The sequence below is a fragment of the Phragmites australis genome, chromosome 3 (genome assembly GCF_958298935.1).
Source record: "Phragmites australis chromosome 3, lpPhrAust1.1, whole genome shotgun sequence".
NCBI classification, from domain to species: domain Eukaryota; kingdom Viridiplantae; phylum Streptophyta; class Magnoliopsida; order Poales; family Poaceae; genus Phragmites; species Phragmites australis.
In genome coordinates, this window is record NC_084923.1 from 49,878,360 (window position 1) to 49,896,266 (window position 17,907).

At 40.7% G+C, this 17,907-nt stretch overlaps 3 protein-coding genes across 5 annotated transcripts; all 3 read left to right on the plus strand.

The window, feature by feature from the left end:
- Positions 1-399: 399 nt before the first annotated feature.
- Positions 400-4,495, plus strand: LOC133913793 (U2 small nuclear ribonucleoprotein A'-like). Of its 2 annotated transcripts, none has more exons than XM_062357060.1 (8): positions 400-657; positions 748-788; positions 1,884-2,013; positions 2,121-2,326; positions 3,358-3,531; positions 3,770-3,820; positions 3,912-4,050; positions 4,178-4,495. In XM_062357060.1, the coding sequence occupies exons 1-8, from the start codon at positions 576-578 to the stop codon at positions 4,189-4,191; spliced, it is 837 nt and encodes a 278-aa protein (XP_062213044.1). In that variant the 5' UTR covers positions 400-575; the 3' UTR covers positions 4,192-4,495. The 2 variants fall into 2 exon arrangements, with proteins under 2 accessions (XP_062213044.1, XP_062213043.1); XM_062357059.1 differs by having other exon boundaries at positions 401-657; positions 3,912-4,076.
- A 433-nt stretch (positions 4,496-4,928) lies between these two features.
- Positions 4,929-5,867, plus strand: LOC133910842 (uncharacterized). The gene is made up of 3 exons (XM_062353082.1): positions 4,929-5,156; positions 5,433-5,470; positions 5,764-5,867. Exons 1-3 carry the CDS (start codon positions 4,948-4,950, stop codon positions 5,865-5,867), a joined length of 351 nt encoding a protein of 116 aa, XP_062209066.1. The 5' UTR covers positions 4,929-4,947.
- Positions 5,868-7,469: 1,602 nt separating this feature from the next.
- Positions 7,470-12,843, plus strand: LOC133913794 (uncharacterized). 2 transcript variants are annotated; one of them, XR_009909093.1, is made up of 8 exons: positions 7,470-7,809; positions 7,919-8,291; positions 8,403-8,553; positions 9,164-9,208; positions 10,460-10,619; positions 11,015-11,376; positions 11,643-12,324; positions 12,477-12,843. XR_009909093.1 is itself a non-coding variant. In XM_062357061.1 (7 exons), exons 1-7 carry the CDS (start codon positions 7,576-7,578, stop codon positions 11,956-11,958), a joined length of 1,641 nt encoding a protein of 546 aa, XP_062213045.1. In that variant the 5' UTR covers positions 7,470-7,575; the 3' UTR covers positions 11,959-12,843. The 2 variants fall into 2 exon arrangements, 1 of the variants encoding a protein (XP_062213045.1); XM_062357061.1 differs by having other exon boundaries at positions 11,643-12,843.
- Positions 12,844-17,907: the final 5,064 nt, after the last annotated feature.

The window sequence follows — 17,907 nt, forward strand, 5'->3', positions numbered from 1 at the left end:
CGCAATGATGTGTGTGGACGGGACTTTCCTCACAGGCAAATACAGGGATCAGATACTCACAACTATTAGGATAAATGGTGAGAACCAAGTTATACCTTTGACTTTTCATTCATCGAATGCGAGTCTACAGATAGCTGGTTGAGGTTCTTGCAATGGATAAAGAGAGTGTTGTTGGTAATTGGCCTAACATTTGTGTCTTTCACGATCGCCATGCAGTCTTCTTGAATGTTATAAATTCCTGATATGTTATTGTGTGTCTATGACGTGTGAATTTATTTTTAGTCACTGATACGTAGAGCCTAATAATATATTAGATGTTTAAATTTTAGTTAGTAGTATGTGAGAAATTAAATCATTTTAGGAAAGCTTGCATAATCACAAACCAAACATGCCCTTTCTATCGTGGAGTTTCGGTCGGACCCAAATCCAGCCCAACGACACGTTTGGGGACTGGCTGCATCGCTTGCATCTGGCGCTGCGCGACTAGGGTTTTTCTCTTCCGGTCTCCCCGACTCCGCTCTTCTCCCCGATTCAAACCCCAAGCCCGGGCCGCCGCCTTCACCTCCCTCCCAGCCATGGTGAGGCTCACCGCCGACCTGATATGGAAGAGCCCGCACTTCTTCAACGCCATCAAGGAGCGCGAACTCGACCTCCGAGGTTGCTCACTTGCCTCCTGCCTTTTAGATCTAGGATTCTGGGTTTCTCTATCGGAAAGCTAACACTTTTGCTCCCTCTCCTTCGTGGCAGGCAACAAGATCGCCGTCATCGAGAACCTCGGCGCCACCGAGGTGAGCTCCACCGGCTGCCACCTTACCTTTCACTGTTCCTTCACTCACGCTTGTATTGGCAGTTTCACACACAACGTGTGAGATTAATAGATTAATAGAATATTAGGTATCAGTGCGCGTTATGTGGCAATACAGGAAATGCAATTCAGTATGTGTTTAGCGTCTCTTCAGTGTTAACAGTGCTCTAATTTTCGTAATTAAATAGCTTGAAGTGGTGTGCTTGGATTCTTTTTGAAATTAGCAATTTTACATGCGAGGATTCTTTTTACTACCTTAATGCCAGTCTAGTAATGCCTCACTACAATCTTTGTCCATCTGCTAATAAAGTGGACAAATTACCTATGTCGTTGGATGTTAGTTTTGTCACTGTTTGTACAATTTTAAGGGAACACATTTTGCATATTTAAGTTATCCATCAGAGAGGTTCCCCTTGGTATATTGGCGGTATTTTTTTTTTTGTCAGAATGGACTCAGGAAATTCTATGAGCATTTAACTGGTGGGTCTACCGAAGAGTTGTGTTTTGTGTTGCTGTTTGAAAAAAGTGGATGCTTATGCTCTCTACTGGCATAGGGAAGTAGAGAGGGGGCTGAAGTATTGAGAAGCCTTCCATGTTTTTACAAGGGGTGAACATTTTAGTGGTGATGATGGATGCCTAATCATCATGTAGCGTTGCTACTTGGAAGTCTATTGTTCTTTTACCTGACCCGCAGATCGATGTTCTGGGTATATGCTTTCTTCATTGAATTTGTTGAAAAAATGAAAAGTCTAATGGTCTGCAGGATTTTTTGTTCCCGTTTGCGTATGTTGATTTTTTTTTATTTTTTATTTGCAAAAGAATACTGAAAAATCAGTTACTCATTTGCGGTATTCAAGAAATCTATCTAATTTCAAAGTGTTGATATGTTGTGTTTCTGATTTCTGTTGCTCTGGGGGATTTACCTCTTGGTGGTTTTATTTATTGGCATAACAATGACTTGATATTTGGTAGTTTACATTTATTTGTATTGGAATTAATAGTTTTTTACACTTGAAAGGGTTTTTGGTGGTTTGTCCTCTATCTGTATTAACGACATTTATTCTTTGCTTTCTAACAGGACCAATTTGACACTATTGATTTGTCAGACAATGAGATTGTCAAGCTTGAGAACTTCCCTTACTTGAATCGTCTTGGCACTCTGTTAGTTAACAATAACAGAATCACACGTATCAATCCCAATCTTGGTGGTAAGAGAACCATGCCCTGTCTTGTCAGCGTGTATTTTGTCACATCCACAATATGCTCCACACCTTACATGTTTCTCCAACTTTTCTTGGGTTTCTCTGCTATGCAGAGTTTTTGCCAAAGCTGCATACATTGGTGCTTACGAACAATCGTCTGACGAATCTTGCGGAAATTGATCCCCTTGCATCTCTTCCAAAGCTACAATATCTCAGCTTACTGGATAATACGGTAACTAAGCAGCCAGACTATCGGCTGTATGTCATCCATAAATTGAAGCATTTGCGGTTGCTGGATTTCAAGAAAGTGAAACAACAGGTTAGCAACATTATTTAGCATATGTATATGTTCCACTTGTTGAAATGTGATAATCATAGATACTTTAGTGTCTTGAAAATCAGTCATACCAGTATTCTTATGCATAGCTCAATGCAACTGTTCTAAATGACTTATTTGTAGTTGATTTTTTTACTAATTTCTCAACTTATCATTAATGATAGTTTTTAAGGTAAAAAATTTACTGCATTTTTGTTTTTGCCCTTTTGCCGGTATACCAAAAGTTTTATTTTTTTTCTGAATGGCTTATTTGTAGTTGATTTTTTTACTATTTTTCTCAATTATCACTAATGATAGTTTTTAAGATAAAAACTTACTGCATTTTTTGTTTCTCATTTAATATTTTAATTAATGGTTAGCCTTAATCTTCTGATGAGTTATTTGCATGTATGTGCATGCACTCGTTAAGATTGTAGGAATCCAAAATTGATTAGTGTTACAAGCAGCATGCTTATGTGGTTTTAGTCAATGAAGATATACTGACATTTTTAAACACATATCATAAGTCCATTTGATAAAAGGGGGTGTATCTAGTGCAAACTACCAACTTACTGCTATCATATCAATTCCTTCATATTGTCGTGTCCACAAAAACTGAAAAGCTTAAATTTTCCATAATAAACCACTCATCCCTTTGGTTCTCTACACTTGTATCTTCGCGGACAAACTAGGAGTTTAGTTGATTTACGTTAAGCTGTACTTATTTTGTCACAAAGTCTTTTTGAAAGACGTGGATCTAGACAGAAACTGCATTGCTGCTTGATTAGTTTACTTATTCCCTCACAGGTTGTTTATTCATTTCCTTTGGAATGGATTCCAAAATGTGTTTTGGGATGGACTGCAGAAGTGCTGGCTGCAAAAGGGGCAAACAAGCAAATCTTTTGACTTTGGATTCTCATAAATTAGATGCATGAACAGCATGGAATGCTTTGATTTTTCCCCATTATATAATATGCATGGTCGTTGTCTCTGTTTCTGAAATTCCTTGGGAGATATTTTTTCTGTTTTTGTAGGAGAGAGTTGCAGCAGCGCAGAAGTTTCACTCGAAGGAGGCAGAGGAAGAGGCAAAGAAGGTACCTGCCAAGACTTTTACTCCAGGACAACTGGCAGATGCTCATGATACCACAAAGGGGGTGCAAGCTCCTAAAGTAGTTGCTCCAACACCTGAACAAATCACAGCTATCAAGGTACCTGTATTTTCACCCACAATACTTTGAAGTTTGAATACAGCATGGTTTCAAGCTAACCAGAATTTCTGTTCCTTCTGCTTTTGCATCCAGTAGAAATATTTCCAAATCTTTATCTAGAATGTAAAAAATGCTCTTTGTGGTCTGTTTATGTTTGTTATGAATTACAATTCCGCTTATATGTTTTACACAATAGTTCTGGCTGTAAAATTGGGTGACAAATATTCTACATTTGTAGGCTGCTATTGTGAATTCTCAGACACTAGAGGAAGTTGCAAGGCTTGAGAAGGTAATATTTCCTATGACTTTGTTCTGATGCTTTTCACTATTTGGATCAGCTAACCATGTACTGATTGTTTTTTCGTTGTCATTGTAATTAGGCATTGAGCACTGGTCAAATTCCTGCAGAATTTGCAATGCCCAAGCCTGATACGAATATGGCTGAAGCTTCAGAGGAAGCTGACAAGATGGATACAGATGGTCAGAACCAAGAGAGTGGGGCTGATGGGCAGAAAGAAGGTGAAGAAAGCACCCCAATTCAATAAGTAATGATTCTAATGTCTGGTGTGTATCTTTACTTTTGTTTCATATAATACCATTTGTCTCTAACAACATCCCCTTGCCTATTTGGTTCATCTCTTCGCAGGATTGAAGGCATGATGATACTGCTGTATCGCCGGCGACCATTGTTTTAGGTTTGCCAGTTTTCGTGGGGGCAGGCAGAGTCCGTTGTCCCAGAATGCCCTCTCTGAATTGCATGCCTAGTATCAGTATTTATGTATCTTGTGGATGCTAACAACAATTTTCACTAGAAGGTACTACTCACTGCGATGAGGGGAGAATCAGTGGGTGTTGAAACCATACAGTCCTGAATTGTTGATGTTGCAAACTATACAGTCGTGAATGTTGGTGAACCTTTCTTTTGAACGTAACGCTTCCGTGATTGACGACCCTTTCTTTTGAACGTAATGCTTCCGTGATTGATGACAGAGATATTCTGCTGCTGCTCCACCCATGTCTTTGCAAATTGCAAGTGGACTACCTGTTTTTTCCCCCTTGAATCTATTTTTTGTGGGGTTTAGACGAATAATGGTCAGGATATATAACACCTCCAGCTCCTCCAAAATTTGTTCTCGATGGGTGACTTGCAGTATAGGCTGCCTACCAGGACGGTCCAAACTCATTGGCCCCAGACTAAGCTAGAAATACCTTATGAGACATTCACGCCATGTTCTTTTCACGCGACGAGAGAGAGAGAGAGAGAGAGCCAAGACGACATCGTATCTATTTCCACAGCGATATGTTGTAACTCGAGTTTCTTGCAAAATATTATTGATACGTAAATATGCAGATAATTAGCTCCTGAATTCAAATAACTTTGTCCGTTTCAATTTGTTTCTATAAGAATTTCCTAGTATGAGAAGCCTGGATAGCTTGCGAACGTTGGATGAGCTTCCAACGCTTCAGATGGTCGCCGAGGGGCTCTCGTTTACTGACACGCCACGCCCCAAACCAAACGCGGTCTCGGTTGGAGGAGGCTCCTTTGACCCCCCGCCGGCCGCCCATGGAGTCCGCCTCCTCCTTCCTCGCGCGCCCCCTCGCCTCGCCGATCCCGTCATCGCATGGTACTCCCCCCCCCCCCCACCTCTCTTCAGTGGGATCGGTCCGTTTGGGCTTGGCTCCTGCTCTTTTGTTGGATTTGCTCGAGATCCGCTTCAAAGCTACAAATTTGAGAGCAAAACTGTTAAAAGTCACCAACAAAATTCCGGCGGATCTAACAACCCATGACCATGAGTGATGCCCGGATCATCTCATTTCCATACTAGTCTGAGGCATTCTTGAGACGAAGCTTGTCCCTGCCGAGCGCACTTGTTCACCGATTGTTCCTATTTTTCTTACAGGTACCATGCCAACAGGATGCTCAGCTTTTATGCTCCAGGTGAGGCTACAATCCTGCTTCTACATTCGAAACGACGGAGACGCTAATAATGCTTAGCGCTCCCGTGCTGTTGTCATTTGAAAACTGTGCTAGTTATTAATCACTCTTTTTTCGGCTAACTATTATGAATTGACATTTGTGTCTTCACATTAATCATCAACCCTGTATAGTTGTATTGAAGCAGTAATATGCTTGCTTACCTGAGCTGCATATGCAGCATTTTAGGTGTCAACCACAGTCCGATTTTAACTGTTTGTTCTTTTCATTATCCTTGGATTGCACTTTGTATTCAGGTTGGTGTGGAGAGGTCCGTGATGTTATTTACACTGACAATGGAAAGGTTACCGTGGTATACCGTAGAGGAGATTGCGCATGTATCATCCACACTGCATTGTAAACTTCCGTCGGCTTGCTCTATCCGGAAGCGTTGACATTGAGCTCTATGCTCGTCCGCGTTGTTAGCTTATTGTGGAGCAATCTTGCAAATATTTTCAGTTACATTTGATACGGATTATGTCTCGCATTTCTTGAAGTTGGAAGCATCTTGGTTTGAACAGTGTGTGATTACCACAATGACACAATCACAAGCACAGCTTAACGAAGCATGATACGGAAACGGTGCCCATTTTACACCGCCAGACCGGCTTAACCCCAGCAAGGTTTCGGTTGGCGCCACGGACCCAGAATGTGCGTGCCATTTGCACTAGTCGCTCGCTGGTTGGGCCGGGGGGCGGGCAGGGCTCGTGGCCTCGTGCGCAGGGTTTAAAAAACCGTCGGTAACCGCTCAAAAACCTTCTCGGTCCGGTCCGGTTTCAGAAACCGAACGGTAACCGAAATTTGAATTTAAAAAATTTGAAAAAATAAAAAAATTTAAAAAAATTCAAAAATAATCTTAAAAAAATCTAGACATAATTCTAAGACCTTCTGTGAAAAAAGTTTTCAAAAATAATATCGTTTGCATCATATTCTATAGGGAGAAAGTTTGAAAAAAATGAAAAAAATTGAAACGTGCGGCTCAGTTATTAACTCACGTTAAGGAAAAGTGTAACATGCAAACACATATTTTTATTGTATAAAACGTATTTTAAGAGAATCTTTAAAATTGATTTCACTTTATTTAGAGTTTTATTAAATTCTCTATGATTTTTACAAAGTTCACAAGCATAAAGTGAATATGTTAAGAAACATCACTGTAATTAACTTTTTCATGTCTACTATTATTTTTTCTACGTAAATCATAGTATAAATAAGCTAATGAAAGTGGTTTCACTAATTTTTGAGGTGTGATGGGTCAGTTATGAATTAATCTAGTCGCAACACATTTACACAATCATGCATGTTACAATAACTAATTCATGAGTTCATGTATTTTTAAAAGACATAGGATCATGTAAGAAGACTAACAAAATTAGTTTCACGATTTTTGGATTAGCAAAGAGTAAACTATGCATTTAACTTGGTTTAACAAATACAATTTCTCACAGAAAATTTTGAACTTTTTTGTGAGTATAAATACTTTTATCATGTAGATCATGTTACAAGGAAGCCAACAAAATTTGTTTCACTTGATTTGAAGCTCAGATGAATTAGTTATTGATTTTACAAGGTTGAACCTTTTTTTGGGTTTTTTTGTTGAACTGCGCTGAAATTCGATAAAACCGCTCGATAAATCGAGCGGTTACCGACCCAAACCGCTCGGTAACCGATCAATTTAAAAATGCGAGAAAACCGGTCGGTAACCGAACCAAACCGCTCGGTAACCGACCAAAACCGAGCGGTTACCGAACAGCTAAAATCGTAATTTTTTTCTAAAATTCAAATTTTGCTAATTGAATTTTCTCCAATTTTTTTTAAATTTTTGATCGGTAACCGCGGTTATCGAGCATTTTCGGTTACCGAGCATTTCCGGTAAATGGAACCTTGCTCGTGCGTGCGGTCGCGTTGGAACAGTACGTGGTGCGACGCGACGCGACGCGACACGGCAAGGGGGGAGGGAGCCATTCAGCCATAGCAGATACTACTCCGTACTCCCAGGACACCCAGGAGACGCCCGGTCGTTCCGCTTCGCTGCCCACTCCCTCGTGCCGTCCGCCGCCGCGTGCGCCATGGGCGACCCGCCGGCGTTCAAGAGACCCAAGCTCGAGAAGGACGACTACGACTCCGCCTACTGGCCCCGCTCCTCCTCCAATGGCGCCGCGCCCGTTCCCCCCGCCGCCAGCAGTGCGCCACCGCGGGAGGAGGAGGAGGACATCACGGAGGAGGCGGTGCTCGCCATCATCGCCCACCGCGAGCGCGACGTCGAGCGCTGCAAGCTCAAGCTCCTCAACTACCAGTCCCTGGTACGCGCGCGCCCGCTCCCACCCCTCCCGTCTCGGTGTCCCCTCCATCCCCTTCCGGCCATGATGATAAAGTTGCGATCTTGGTGGGTTCTTCCGATGGCCGCTGCAGCTGGACACCGCGGAGATGAAGCTGTCGGAGGCGCAGGGGCGGCTCGCCCGGTACCGAGATCGCGCGACCGATCGCAAGCCGTCGCCGTCGCCGCCGCTGCCGGGCCAGAGGGCACCGACGCCGCCAAACAAGAGGGACTCCAAGCCGTCGCCGCCGCCGCCGCCGCCAGAGAAGAAGGCTCCCACGCCCGCGCCGCAGCCAGTGGTAAGGCCGCAGCTCGTCATCCCGGGAGCCAACACCCGGCTACCCCCGCGGCCGGTGCCACGCCCAGAGCCAATGCCTGGGTTGAAGAAGGCGGCCGCCCCGTTGTCTTCTTCATCGCTGGCGCCGGCAGAGCGACAAAGGACGGAGAAGAAACCCAACAGAAAGATTGGTACTTTCTACAGTTTTTTCCAGTTTAGGAGCATCACTTGAGCCCAAGATTTTATCAGTATTGATATTTGATGTGCTATACATGCCTGGGCGGTGGTTTTGTGGTATGCAGAAGAGGTGCATCAGAACTTAATTCCGAGTGTGAAGAAGTCATCTGCGACGGTGCTTAAATTCTATGGTGGCTCTGTGGTCTCAAGCCAACACAAGAGGAAGCTTAGGTGTCTTGAGCTATGCCCTGTTAATGATCAGCTTGTTGTTACCAGGTATGGTTAACTGGCTCTGATAAATACTAAGTATGAGCAATAAATGCTGTAACTGTAGAAAAGAATATAGCTATTTTTTTTGAAGATTATGGTTTATTTCGTTGAAAATTCATAGAGAATTTTGTTGATGCTATCGTTAATTTAAAGAAAAAAAAATCAGGAATGACACATACACCTAGGAGCACAAAAGGTACCTTCTTATTGCTCATGTTTGGCATTATTCAAATCATTTGTCCACTTCCAGAATTTATGGTTGCATGCAATAATTGAGAAACTGTATTATGCAATGGCAGTCTACAAGCACTGGCTCACAAAGCAAAGTTCTTGCAAGTTGAACTATCTGTTTGTACTTCTCAGTGAAAATTTTGTGAGCAGCAGTGTGGGATGCTAGTTTAGAATTGTAAACTGGGAGAATCTACAAGTGCTCAACCACTATCCCAATAGATATGCTGAGTGAAATGGATTATATGTTTGGCTGCTTGTTCATCTCCAATTACAAGTGACATGATAAACTATGCAATTTGATTTTTTTTTCAATATCCAATTAGCCATGATTGTCAAGTTTGCTTAAATTTCCAAAACTTCAACATTATACTTTCTTGTGATGCAGTTCATTGGATGGATCACTTAATCTTTGGCAAGTGCAGCCAAGAGGGTAGGCATAATGTCACTCTGTATTCTCATCATGCTATTTTCCTTTTATTTCTGAAAAGTTTTTTTTTATTTCATTTAGCTTTCAAACACATTTAGGAGATAGGTTACTATTTTCTGTAAACTTATAGTGAAAGATAAACTAGGTAAAGTATGTGCACCATGATACTTGCAATGAGCTCAACATAAGCGGTTATGGTTGCTTGGTGATGAAAAAAAATTATGGCTTTGCCAAAACTTAATTTTGTAATTTATATATGTTTCAATGATGGACTCGTCAGTACTTAATGAGAGTTTTACAGGATTGCAGATGTTCTATTAATCTTTAGATTTGTGCCAATAGGAGCCTTAAGCAATGCTTTATTTTTTAACTCCCGTAGTGGTCGTATTGACACTAAGGGGAGAATAAATTCATGCACGAGATTGATATTGATTATGTAGATTTAGTCAAGTGTGGATTATTGCGGAAGCAGTTAAGACTTAAGCGCCCACCTTAGCTTGTCTCCCTTGGCACATTCATTAGTTCAGAAGGCAAGTTAATTTTATCTCTTATATTGCTTGTTCATAGTCTCACTTCATGCACTTCCACAACACCGAGATATTAAATTCAGTACCCCTGGACAAAACTGAAAGTTAAGTTACTGGACATAAAGGCAACACTTGAGTCACAGGGAACACCAATATGCTCAAATACCCACCAACTCTCCTTCAACATGTGTTAGCAAAATTTTAGCCTATTGATTTAAATAAACTTAAATTTAACATTGTATGGACGTGCATGTGACATCTGATATATTGTTTTAACATGAAATAACCTTAACCTTCTGAGTCTCATACAGTATTTAACCTTGCTTATAGTTTATGTGGAAAGATGATTTCATAAATGGATAAAATTTGAATATAGCTAAAACCTGCAGGAAATGTATGCTTTGTATTTTTATTTATTTTCTATTTATGTATATCCATGTGTTACGTCAGTACTTTCTGAAGGAAAAAATGCCACACTGTCATCGTGTGTGATGTTGCATGTCAATGTTAAATTTTTTATGCAAGTAATGCAGGTCACTAAGGAGAATATAGCTAGATTCACTTGTTGTTTGAGTAGATTGTAGAACACTTTAACTTATATGGTTGTGGAACCATTCTTTTGTATTGTACTTGCATCATTTGCCTTATTAGAAAGTTAAGTTTCCTTACGTGTGTTTCTTTTTTATTGTTAGCATCATTTGAAAAATCACATGTATTGTACTTGCAGACCGTCTATCTCCTTCCTTAGCAGAAACGATTGCTTTTCTCCAAAGCATAGATGGCCTGAAGATATAGCTTGGCATCCAGATGGTGACACAATTTTCGCTGTATACAGTGCTGATGGTGGTGATTCTCAGGTTTCAATGATGAACCTTATATCAGGACAAGTAAGAACTCTGTTAAAAGTAGTGCACCCCTTTACATCTTGTTACATGACTGAATTTGTTATTTTTTGTTCCGTCATGTGTGATGGCAATAATGGTTAGCTGCTGAGGCGGTGTACGTTGCATTTACAATCGCAACTCAGTTAGGTGTTCTTAAGTGACTACCCAAAATTGTTTCATAGTGACTATCTCCTTGCTGTTCCGCCGTTTCACTGTGGAGGCATCATTGACTTAGTGTGAAATGTAGTTATGTGATGTAAAATCTTGAAAGAATCCATGGGTTGTTCTTACTGTATGGCTATGCTTTTTCTATGCCTTCTTTTTTGAGCAACAGTAGATCTACTTTCTTGCAACATTACTAAAGGGTGTTCCACAATTTTTCCCCTGAACTGAAACAGAGGAAAGTAACTTTCCTACCGGAGAAGCCTCACACAAAGGGAATCATAAACAACATAAGTTTCATGCCCTGGTCTGATGCATGCTTTGTGACTGGTGGAAGTGACCATGCGGTTATACTTTGGGAAGACAAAGATGATTCATGGAAACACAAGAGAATGCACAAGGATTTCCATTCTTCTGCTGTCATGGGTGTTGCTGGATTGCAACAGAGAAAAACAATATTATCAGTTGGCTGCGACAAGAGGATAATAGGATTTGATCTCTCTACTGGAAGGACAGAGTTCAAGAACATAATTGATAGCAAATGCATGAGCGTATTAACAAATCCATGCGATTTCAACTTGTACATGGTGCAGACAGGGTAAGCAAAATTCGAAATATTGTTTCTGGATTAGTGAGTCCATTTCACAGATTTTTTTTTTAACCCTTTAGGGCATCTGAACCTATTCTTGCATTATAACTTATAAGTTCAATGTATTGCTCAAGCTCTAGTTTTATAAAATCCATTCATCAATGGAGATCATAAAGTTATCACGTAGAGTTCTAAGTGCAATGGTTGTCAGTAGTGCTCTTTTAATGCTTGGGGGTGGATGCTAAAACTTTCTGTATGTCTTCTCTTCCTGACAGGGCGCCAGGCAGACAGCTCCGCTTATTTGACATCAGGCTTAGGCAGACTGAGGTTCATGCATTTGGTTGGAAACAAGAGAGCAGCGAGTCTCAGTCAGCTCTGATTAACCAGTCATGGTCTCCCGATGGCTGGTACTTGTCATCTGGCTCAGCAGATCCCGTGATCCACATCTTCGACATCAGGCATCATGGCCAGAACCCCTGCCAGTCTGTGCAAGCGCACCAGAAACGAGTGTTCAAGGCTGTATGGCACCAAACATTCCCAGTTCTGACCTCCATATCGTCGGACCTCAACGTTGGAATCCACAAGTATTAAGAGCCATCATTTTCTGGGCTGACTTTTGGTGCAGTGGATCAGCAATGCTTTTTGTATTGAAGTAGCAATGTTTCACGAAGACTTCGGAAATTTGTTTGCTCAAAGGAGGAGTTGACTGATTTTGGTTATAAAGAAAAGTAACACGTCAGTTGAAGAAGCAGCCAAATCAGCACGTTTTGATCCAGTTTCACTGGCCCTGCTAGGCCATTGGCTTTCAATGTGGCAGAGCGATGCAGCTGAAGAGCCCACAGTTAGAAGTTTTGCTCCTGTTAATCGAAACATTTCCACCTTTTCAACTGCTGCGACTGAGCCTGCTAGGCTGTTGGCTCTCCAATCTGCCACTTCCAGAGTGATGCATCTGAAGAGGTACCAGTTGAATGTTTTGCCCTTGTTATTTTGGAAGGAAAAGAGAACTGGAGCGGGGAACCCCGCATATATGTCCAATCTATTTGACAATGTATTTCCTCGTCTGTTACCTCATTTTTGCGTTGTTCTTGCCCTTGTTGGGTGTTTTACAGGCTATTTAAGGTCAAAATGACAATGTCCTCATCTACTTATGAAGGCTCCTCGGCTAGATTTTGTATTGGGTAGGGTACTACTGATTTCCTGCAAAGAATTATGGCAGTTGGCTGACCGCACCATTCTGTTGATCAGTGGGGTTCTTTCAAGTTTCAATCATGCTATGCGATGTTTTGTTGAATAACTACCTCTAGTGATCAATTCATCAAGAGTTGTGTTTATTAGAAAAGTATGTCTTCTCAATAGACATGTCTTTCTATTATATCCTTTCATCATTTATAAATATATAGTCACATCATGAATCAAGAACAAGAGTTGATTCTACTCTCTACTTTGTCTCTACTTTTTATTTGCAACACGTTATCACCCATGTCATTCTCCACTCCACTAATCAGCCATCTCCATCAAGCGATTAATCATGGAACAGGCCCTCACCTATAATGTTGTCCTGGTGCCTGGCGATCGAGCGGGAATAGAAGCATCGGCTCTAGTTTTTGTCGTTGTAGCCATGCATCGCTCGACTCTACCTAGACTCAGTCACAACGAAGAACAGAAGCATGGCATCCAGCGGCAGATTGACAAACTGCACAAAGGCTGTGCCCTAAACACGACGAGAAGCAACTCGATGGTGGTGCAGACACGACCAGCTTCCATCGGACGCCGTTCTCCATTTCCTATCTCTGTCGGTAAGCACCAAGACATCAACACACGGTAAGCACCAAGGCATCATCTTCTGATCAAAGATGTTCATACCTTGAACATGGCGCTAGAGAAGAATAGCATCTCGTTCTTCCTCTGTATGGTCATCATCGACCAAGGCATGGTCCTCATTGACCACACCGACACCTTCACCTCGAGCGCCAACGTGCGCTCCTCCAACGGTCACACACGTCCTCCGGCGTCTGCTCGGTCCACCAGATCCGAAGACAGCAGCCTCAACAAAGACGACAGACCCCCTTTGGGGAGTTCGACCGAGTCATAGCCACTCCCAAGCGGCGACGACGGGCAGCCTGTGGTGGCGTCCGGCCACGCTCCATCCGGGTGGCTCACGGCACAAAGGCCGAATGCGGCCCTCACCAAGCAGTGGCGCTCTAATCGGCGATGACCCACTCGCGGCCATCGGCAACACCCCACGGCCACGTGACCCATTCACCCGGCAGATCCATCAGATCCAAGTGGTAGCCTACCCATGGGAGGCCTGCCCGAGCCAGCCACACTGGCGGTGGTGGCTCGGTGTCCCGACCCCGTGGCGGCGACCTCCTCCCACGACGACATCGTCACCCGGTGGCTCCTCCCCCTCATGGTGGTGGCGCCCCACATAGCCCAGCATCGGCGGCTCACAGCCCGTGTGACGATGCCGCACAGACCGACCAACAGTGGCCTACCCGTTGGCAACCCACACAAGGTCGGTGCCCAGCCCCCAGCGGTGCCCGAAACTTGAAGATGGCACAGCCTCCATTTGGCATCCGGCGGCTGACCCATCTCTGGTGGATGGCGCCAGATTTGCCTAATATAGGTGGTGGCGGTGGCTGGAAGGGATTGGGGGTGGTTAGGGCAACCACCTCATGTCTCGTATATACGGCATAGCGGGGCTCCCGGTTGGGCTTTGGGCCGAAAGGACGAACAGGTCGGAGCCCAGGTTCCCCTGGCTGTTGCCTCTCCGTGCTCGGCCACATACCCATAGGCCAGTAAGGCCATTTTGCAAGAAAAACCTCGAGTTTCTGTTAAATTGCAAAACGGTCCAACAAACATACTATGTATTAAGTACTTTTCATGTTTAGGCCCCTATGGTTTACTGTAATCACATTCAGTATTGTTTATTGTGGTAATTTAACATTTCAGATCCTATTTTCTGGAATATTATGCAATGTACAATGTGTTTGCCACATGCAATCCCTATAACATGCAATTATATTTACGACCATATTAATTTTGCAATTAGGATTCACTTTTTTGCAAGATTATACATTAATTCACCTTAATTAAGTCCAAAGTGCTTAATTCAAGCAGAATTAATATGCAAAATTTTGAGTGACTACCTCAACTAATATCGGTATAACACAAGGTCATGGATGTTGTAAAATCTACTGCAATATTTGTAGATTATGCTCATAACAACGAATTACTCGCGCCACTACTATATGGTCTACACTATTTTTTTAGTGACTACCGTCAAAGTGTTAAACCATTGCTATACGATCTACACCATTTTCAGTGACTACTGTTAAAAGGTTAAATCACTATATTTGAGGTCGACACCATTTTGGCGATTACCTTCTATGTGATTACCTCGATTTAATATTTGTGAAACACAAGGTAATGAAGATATGAATCTACTGTATTTTTGCATATTATCCACCATTACTATAAGGTCTACATTTTATCATCTTGACTTAATGATTACCTTCAACGTGTTCTTTCAAATATTCTACTTAGCATAACACAAGGTAATAGGAACATAGACATCTACTGATAAATGACAGATTATGCCTTCTACTACTGCAAGATCTACACCATATTTGGTGATTATCTTCAACGTGTTAGCTACATAATTTGAGATCTACACTATGTAATTTAAATCTTAACTTGACTTTACAAATTTTGTATTACTATTACAACGTTACCATGATGATTTTTAATTTATTCACAGTAAATTAATCAAATCTATGGTCAAAATACATATACGATACAATGATCAGCAAAGAGTTCGATGAACTCACACTCAATGATCAAAATTATCTAACATGGACAATGGACATCAAGATTAGTCTTGTGTCCCACAGAATAGTAGCGGCACTCCAACACCCCCAACATGGAGATCCACCGTTACCATATCATGTTAAATATGGTGCATTATACATATGGCATCATCCATCTGGATGTCAAATCTGAGTATCTGATGTAAGAAAATCAAAACAAGATATGAATAGCAGAAGACAGTCATTTTGCCCAATACAAGTCATAAATAGACACATCTCCGACTTAAAGACTTTATATTCGTTGGAGATTAAGATCATACTGTTCATAGAATCTGCTCAAAATTGCGTTTCTGCAAACAAGAACCTACATATGCGGAAAAGATAGAGCTACTATACTTCCCGCTGATAGGATCTTACAGCAACAATACCGTGCAAGTGAATACCATATTTATTCTGACTCAATACATATATTACTTCAAGTCAAATAGCATGATGAACTCCTTCTAAGGAATCATTATCAACGTCCAATCGGCGCTGCTCTTTTACCTGAAGTGCATGCTAATATCAAGAATAACAACAAGTTTGATGGCTCTTTTAGACGATATCCAAAGAACTTCAATGTTAAACGCAAACGTAACAAAAAGCAGATGTCACGTGCATTAGATCATGGTCAAGGCATTTCCAAACTTGAGCATATTCCTTCAGGAATATTTATCTATCAGTCCACCAATATCCAAATAATATTGGACAATCATATCCATCAAAATACTTATGACCATTCAATCCCTAAATATGAATCAAGATCCATTCATACATTGGGTTGACAACGAAAAGATATTGAACCTAAAGTTATATATTTTAGTGCCATCAAAGCACTCATGTACCTTGTAAATCGCAACATACCTGATATTGCATTTGCAGATAACTTGCTAGTTTAAATAGCACAGCTCTAACAACACCATTAGGCGGGAGTCAAAGATGATATCCACAAATATCTTTATGTCACCAAAGATATAACCATAATAGGATATGCAGATACTGGCTATATAACTGATCTCCATAACGTTAGATCATAGACTAATTTCATAGTGATATAGCCTTCTTATAGGAGTCATCAAAATAGATTCCAGTGGCTACTTCCATTTATCATTCTGAAACATCACATGTATGTGTATGCTTTCGCAGAATTATAATCCACATACAACTATCATGTGGTATTTGTTTCATTAAATCATCAGCCATTATCTATGATGATAATTAGGTATGCATTGCTCAAATACAAACAAGTTACATAAAGAGCAATATAATCAAACATATTGCTCCTAAATTATTCTATCCTTATAATGATAAGATAGAAATCTTGCAAACTAAATCATGTGATAATCTCACTAATTTACTCACTAAGTCCTTACCAACTTCCATATTTCAATATTCATAGAATTGGTATGTGACGACTACGAGATTCGCAAGGTTCAGAGGTAGTTTATCCCTAAATAATAACGTGTTCATAATCATATTGCACTCTTTTCCTTTATGTGTTTTTCCTATATGATTTCTCATATAAGGTTTTTAATGAGGCAATATCTACACAAGATCATATGTCATATCTCTTATTTTTCCTTTCGAGTTTTTTTAAAGAGGTATCAAAGACATATCTATTGTTCTCTAAACTCACTTATAGGTTTTTCCTTTTAAGGGTTTTCTAATATGAGTTTACAAAGAGACAATAATTAATATATGTTGTACCATTTTCTCTTTATTTTCCCACTAGATTTTAAAAGAGTTTTAACAGCATATTACTATTATTCCTCTTATTTTTTCAAGAGTTTTTTCGAAGGTTTTTAATATGATCATAAATCATAATTATTGTTCTCTAAGCTCACCAAATGAGTTTTCCTCCTAAGTTTCTCATATGAGCTTACAATGAGACAATATCCGATATATGCCATATTATTTTCTCCTTATATTTTTTTATTAGATTTTAAATGAGTTTTTAATAGCATATCAATATATTATTTTCTCCTCAAGTTTTTTCCATAGAGTTTTTGGAGGAGTTTTTACGTAATGTATACGGATGACCAAATTGATCGAGAGGGAGTGTTGAATAACTACCTTTAGTGATCAATTCATCAAGAATTGTATCTATTAGGAAATAATATCTTCTCAATAGACATATCCTTCTATTATATCATTTCATCATGTATAAATATGTAATCACATCATGAATCAAGAACCAGAGTTGATTCTACTCTCTACTTTTTGTTTGTACTTTCTATTTGCAACAGTTTTTTTCTTTTCTGACTTGTTATGCCACCTGTCTCTTGGCCGCTCAAATTCTTTCAATTAATTTAGAGAAAAGCTGGAATGATTTTTATTTTAAAAACATTATGCAGATAATTTGTGGAGCTCAAATTCTATAAGAAAAACATAATTCAGTAGAAAAGACAATATTTTGATTACCAAAATATGTATTTGTGAGTAAGAATGAGTTCAGGTTGTGTCAGAGGCCAACTATTAGCAGAAGCACAGCAATGCGAATCTTGTCGCGATAGCAGCCGTTTGTAGGAGAAGCAATTCTATCCGCATATTTGCTATCCCAATCCCTGTCCGGACTCTATCTCCCTGGATTCACAAGCAGCTTTCGAGCTTTGCATGGCACCTCTGACTCCACCAGTGTGTAAAGTTGCTAAAGGTACCGTGCGCCCAGCTCACGGAACGAAATTTCTTACAA

Excerpts from the sequence above, each read along its gene's own strand:
- LOC133913793 (XM_062357059.1), top strand. The coding sequence starts at position 576 with ATGGTGAGGCTCACCGCCGACCTGATATGGAAGAGCCCGCACTTCTTC. Across the intron at positions 658-747 it reads GCGCGAACTCGACCTCCGAG|GCAACAAGATCGCCGTCATC; the intron begins GTTGCTCACTTG and ends CCTTCGTGGCAG. Across the intron at positions 789-1,883 it reads AGAACCTCGGCGCCACCGAG|GACCAATTTGACACTATTGA; the intron begins GTGAGCTCCACC and ends GCTTTCTAACAG.
- LOC133910842 (XM_062353082.1), top strand. The coding sequence starts at position 4,948 with ATGAGAAGCCTGGATAGCTTGCGAACGTTGGATGAGCTTCCAACGCTT. Across the intron at positions 5,157-5,432 it reads GCCGATCCCGTCATCGCATG|GTACCATGCCAACAGGATGC; the intron begins GTACTCCCCCCC and ends TTTTTCTTACAG. Across the intron at positions 5,471-5,763 it reads GCTCAGCTTTTATGCTCCAG|GTTGGTGTGGAGAGGTCCGT; the intron begins GTGAGGCTACAA and ends CTTTGTATTCAG.
- LOC133913794 (XM_062357061.1), top strand. The coding sequence starts at position 7,576 with ATGGGCGACCCGCCGGCGTTCAAGAGACCCAAGCTCGAGAAGGACGAC. Across the intron at positions 8,554-9,163 it reads GATCAGCTTGTTGTTACCAG|TTCATTGGATGGATCACTTA; the intron begins GTATGGTTAACT and ends CTTGTGATGCAG. Across the intron at positions 10,620-11,014 it reads TGAACCTTATATCAGGACAA|AGGAAAGTAACTTTCCTACC; the intron begins GTAAGAACTCTG and ends GAACTGAAACAG.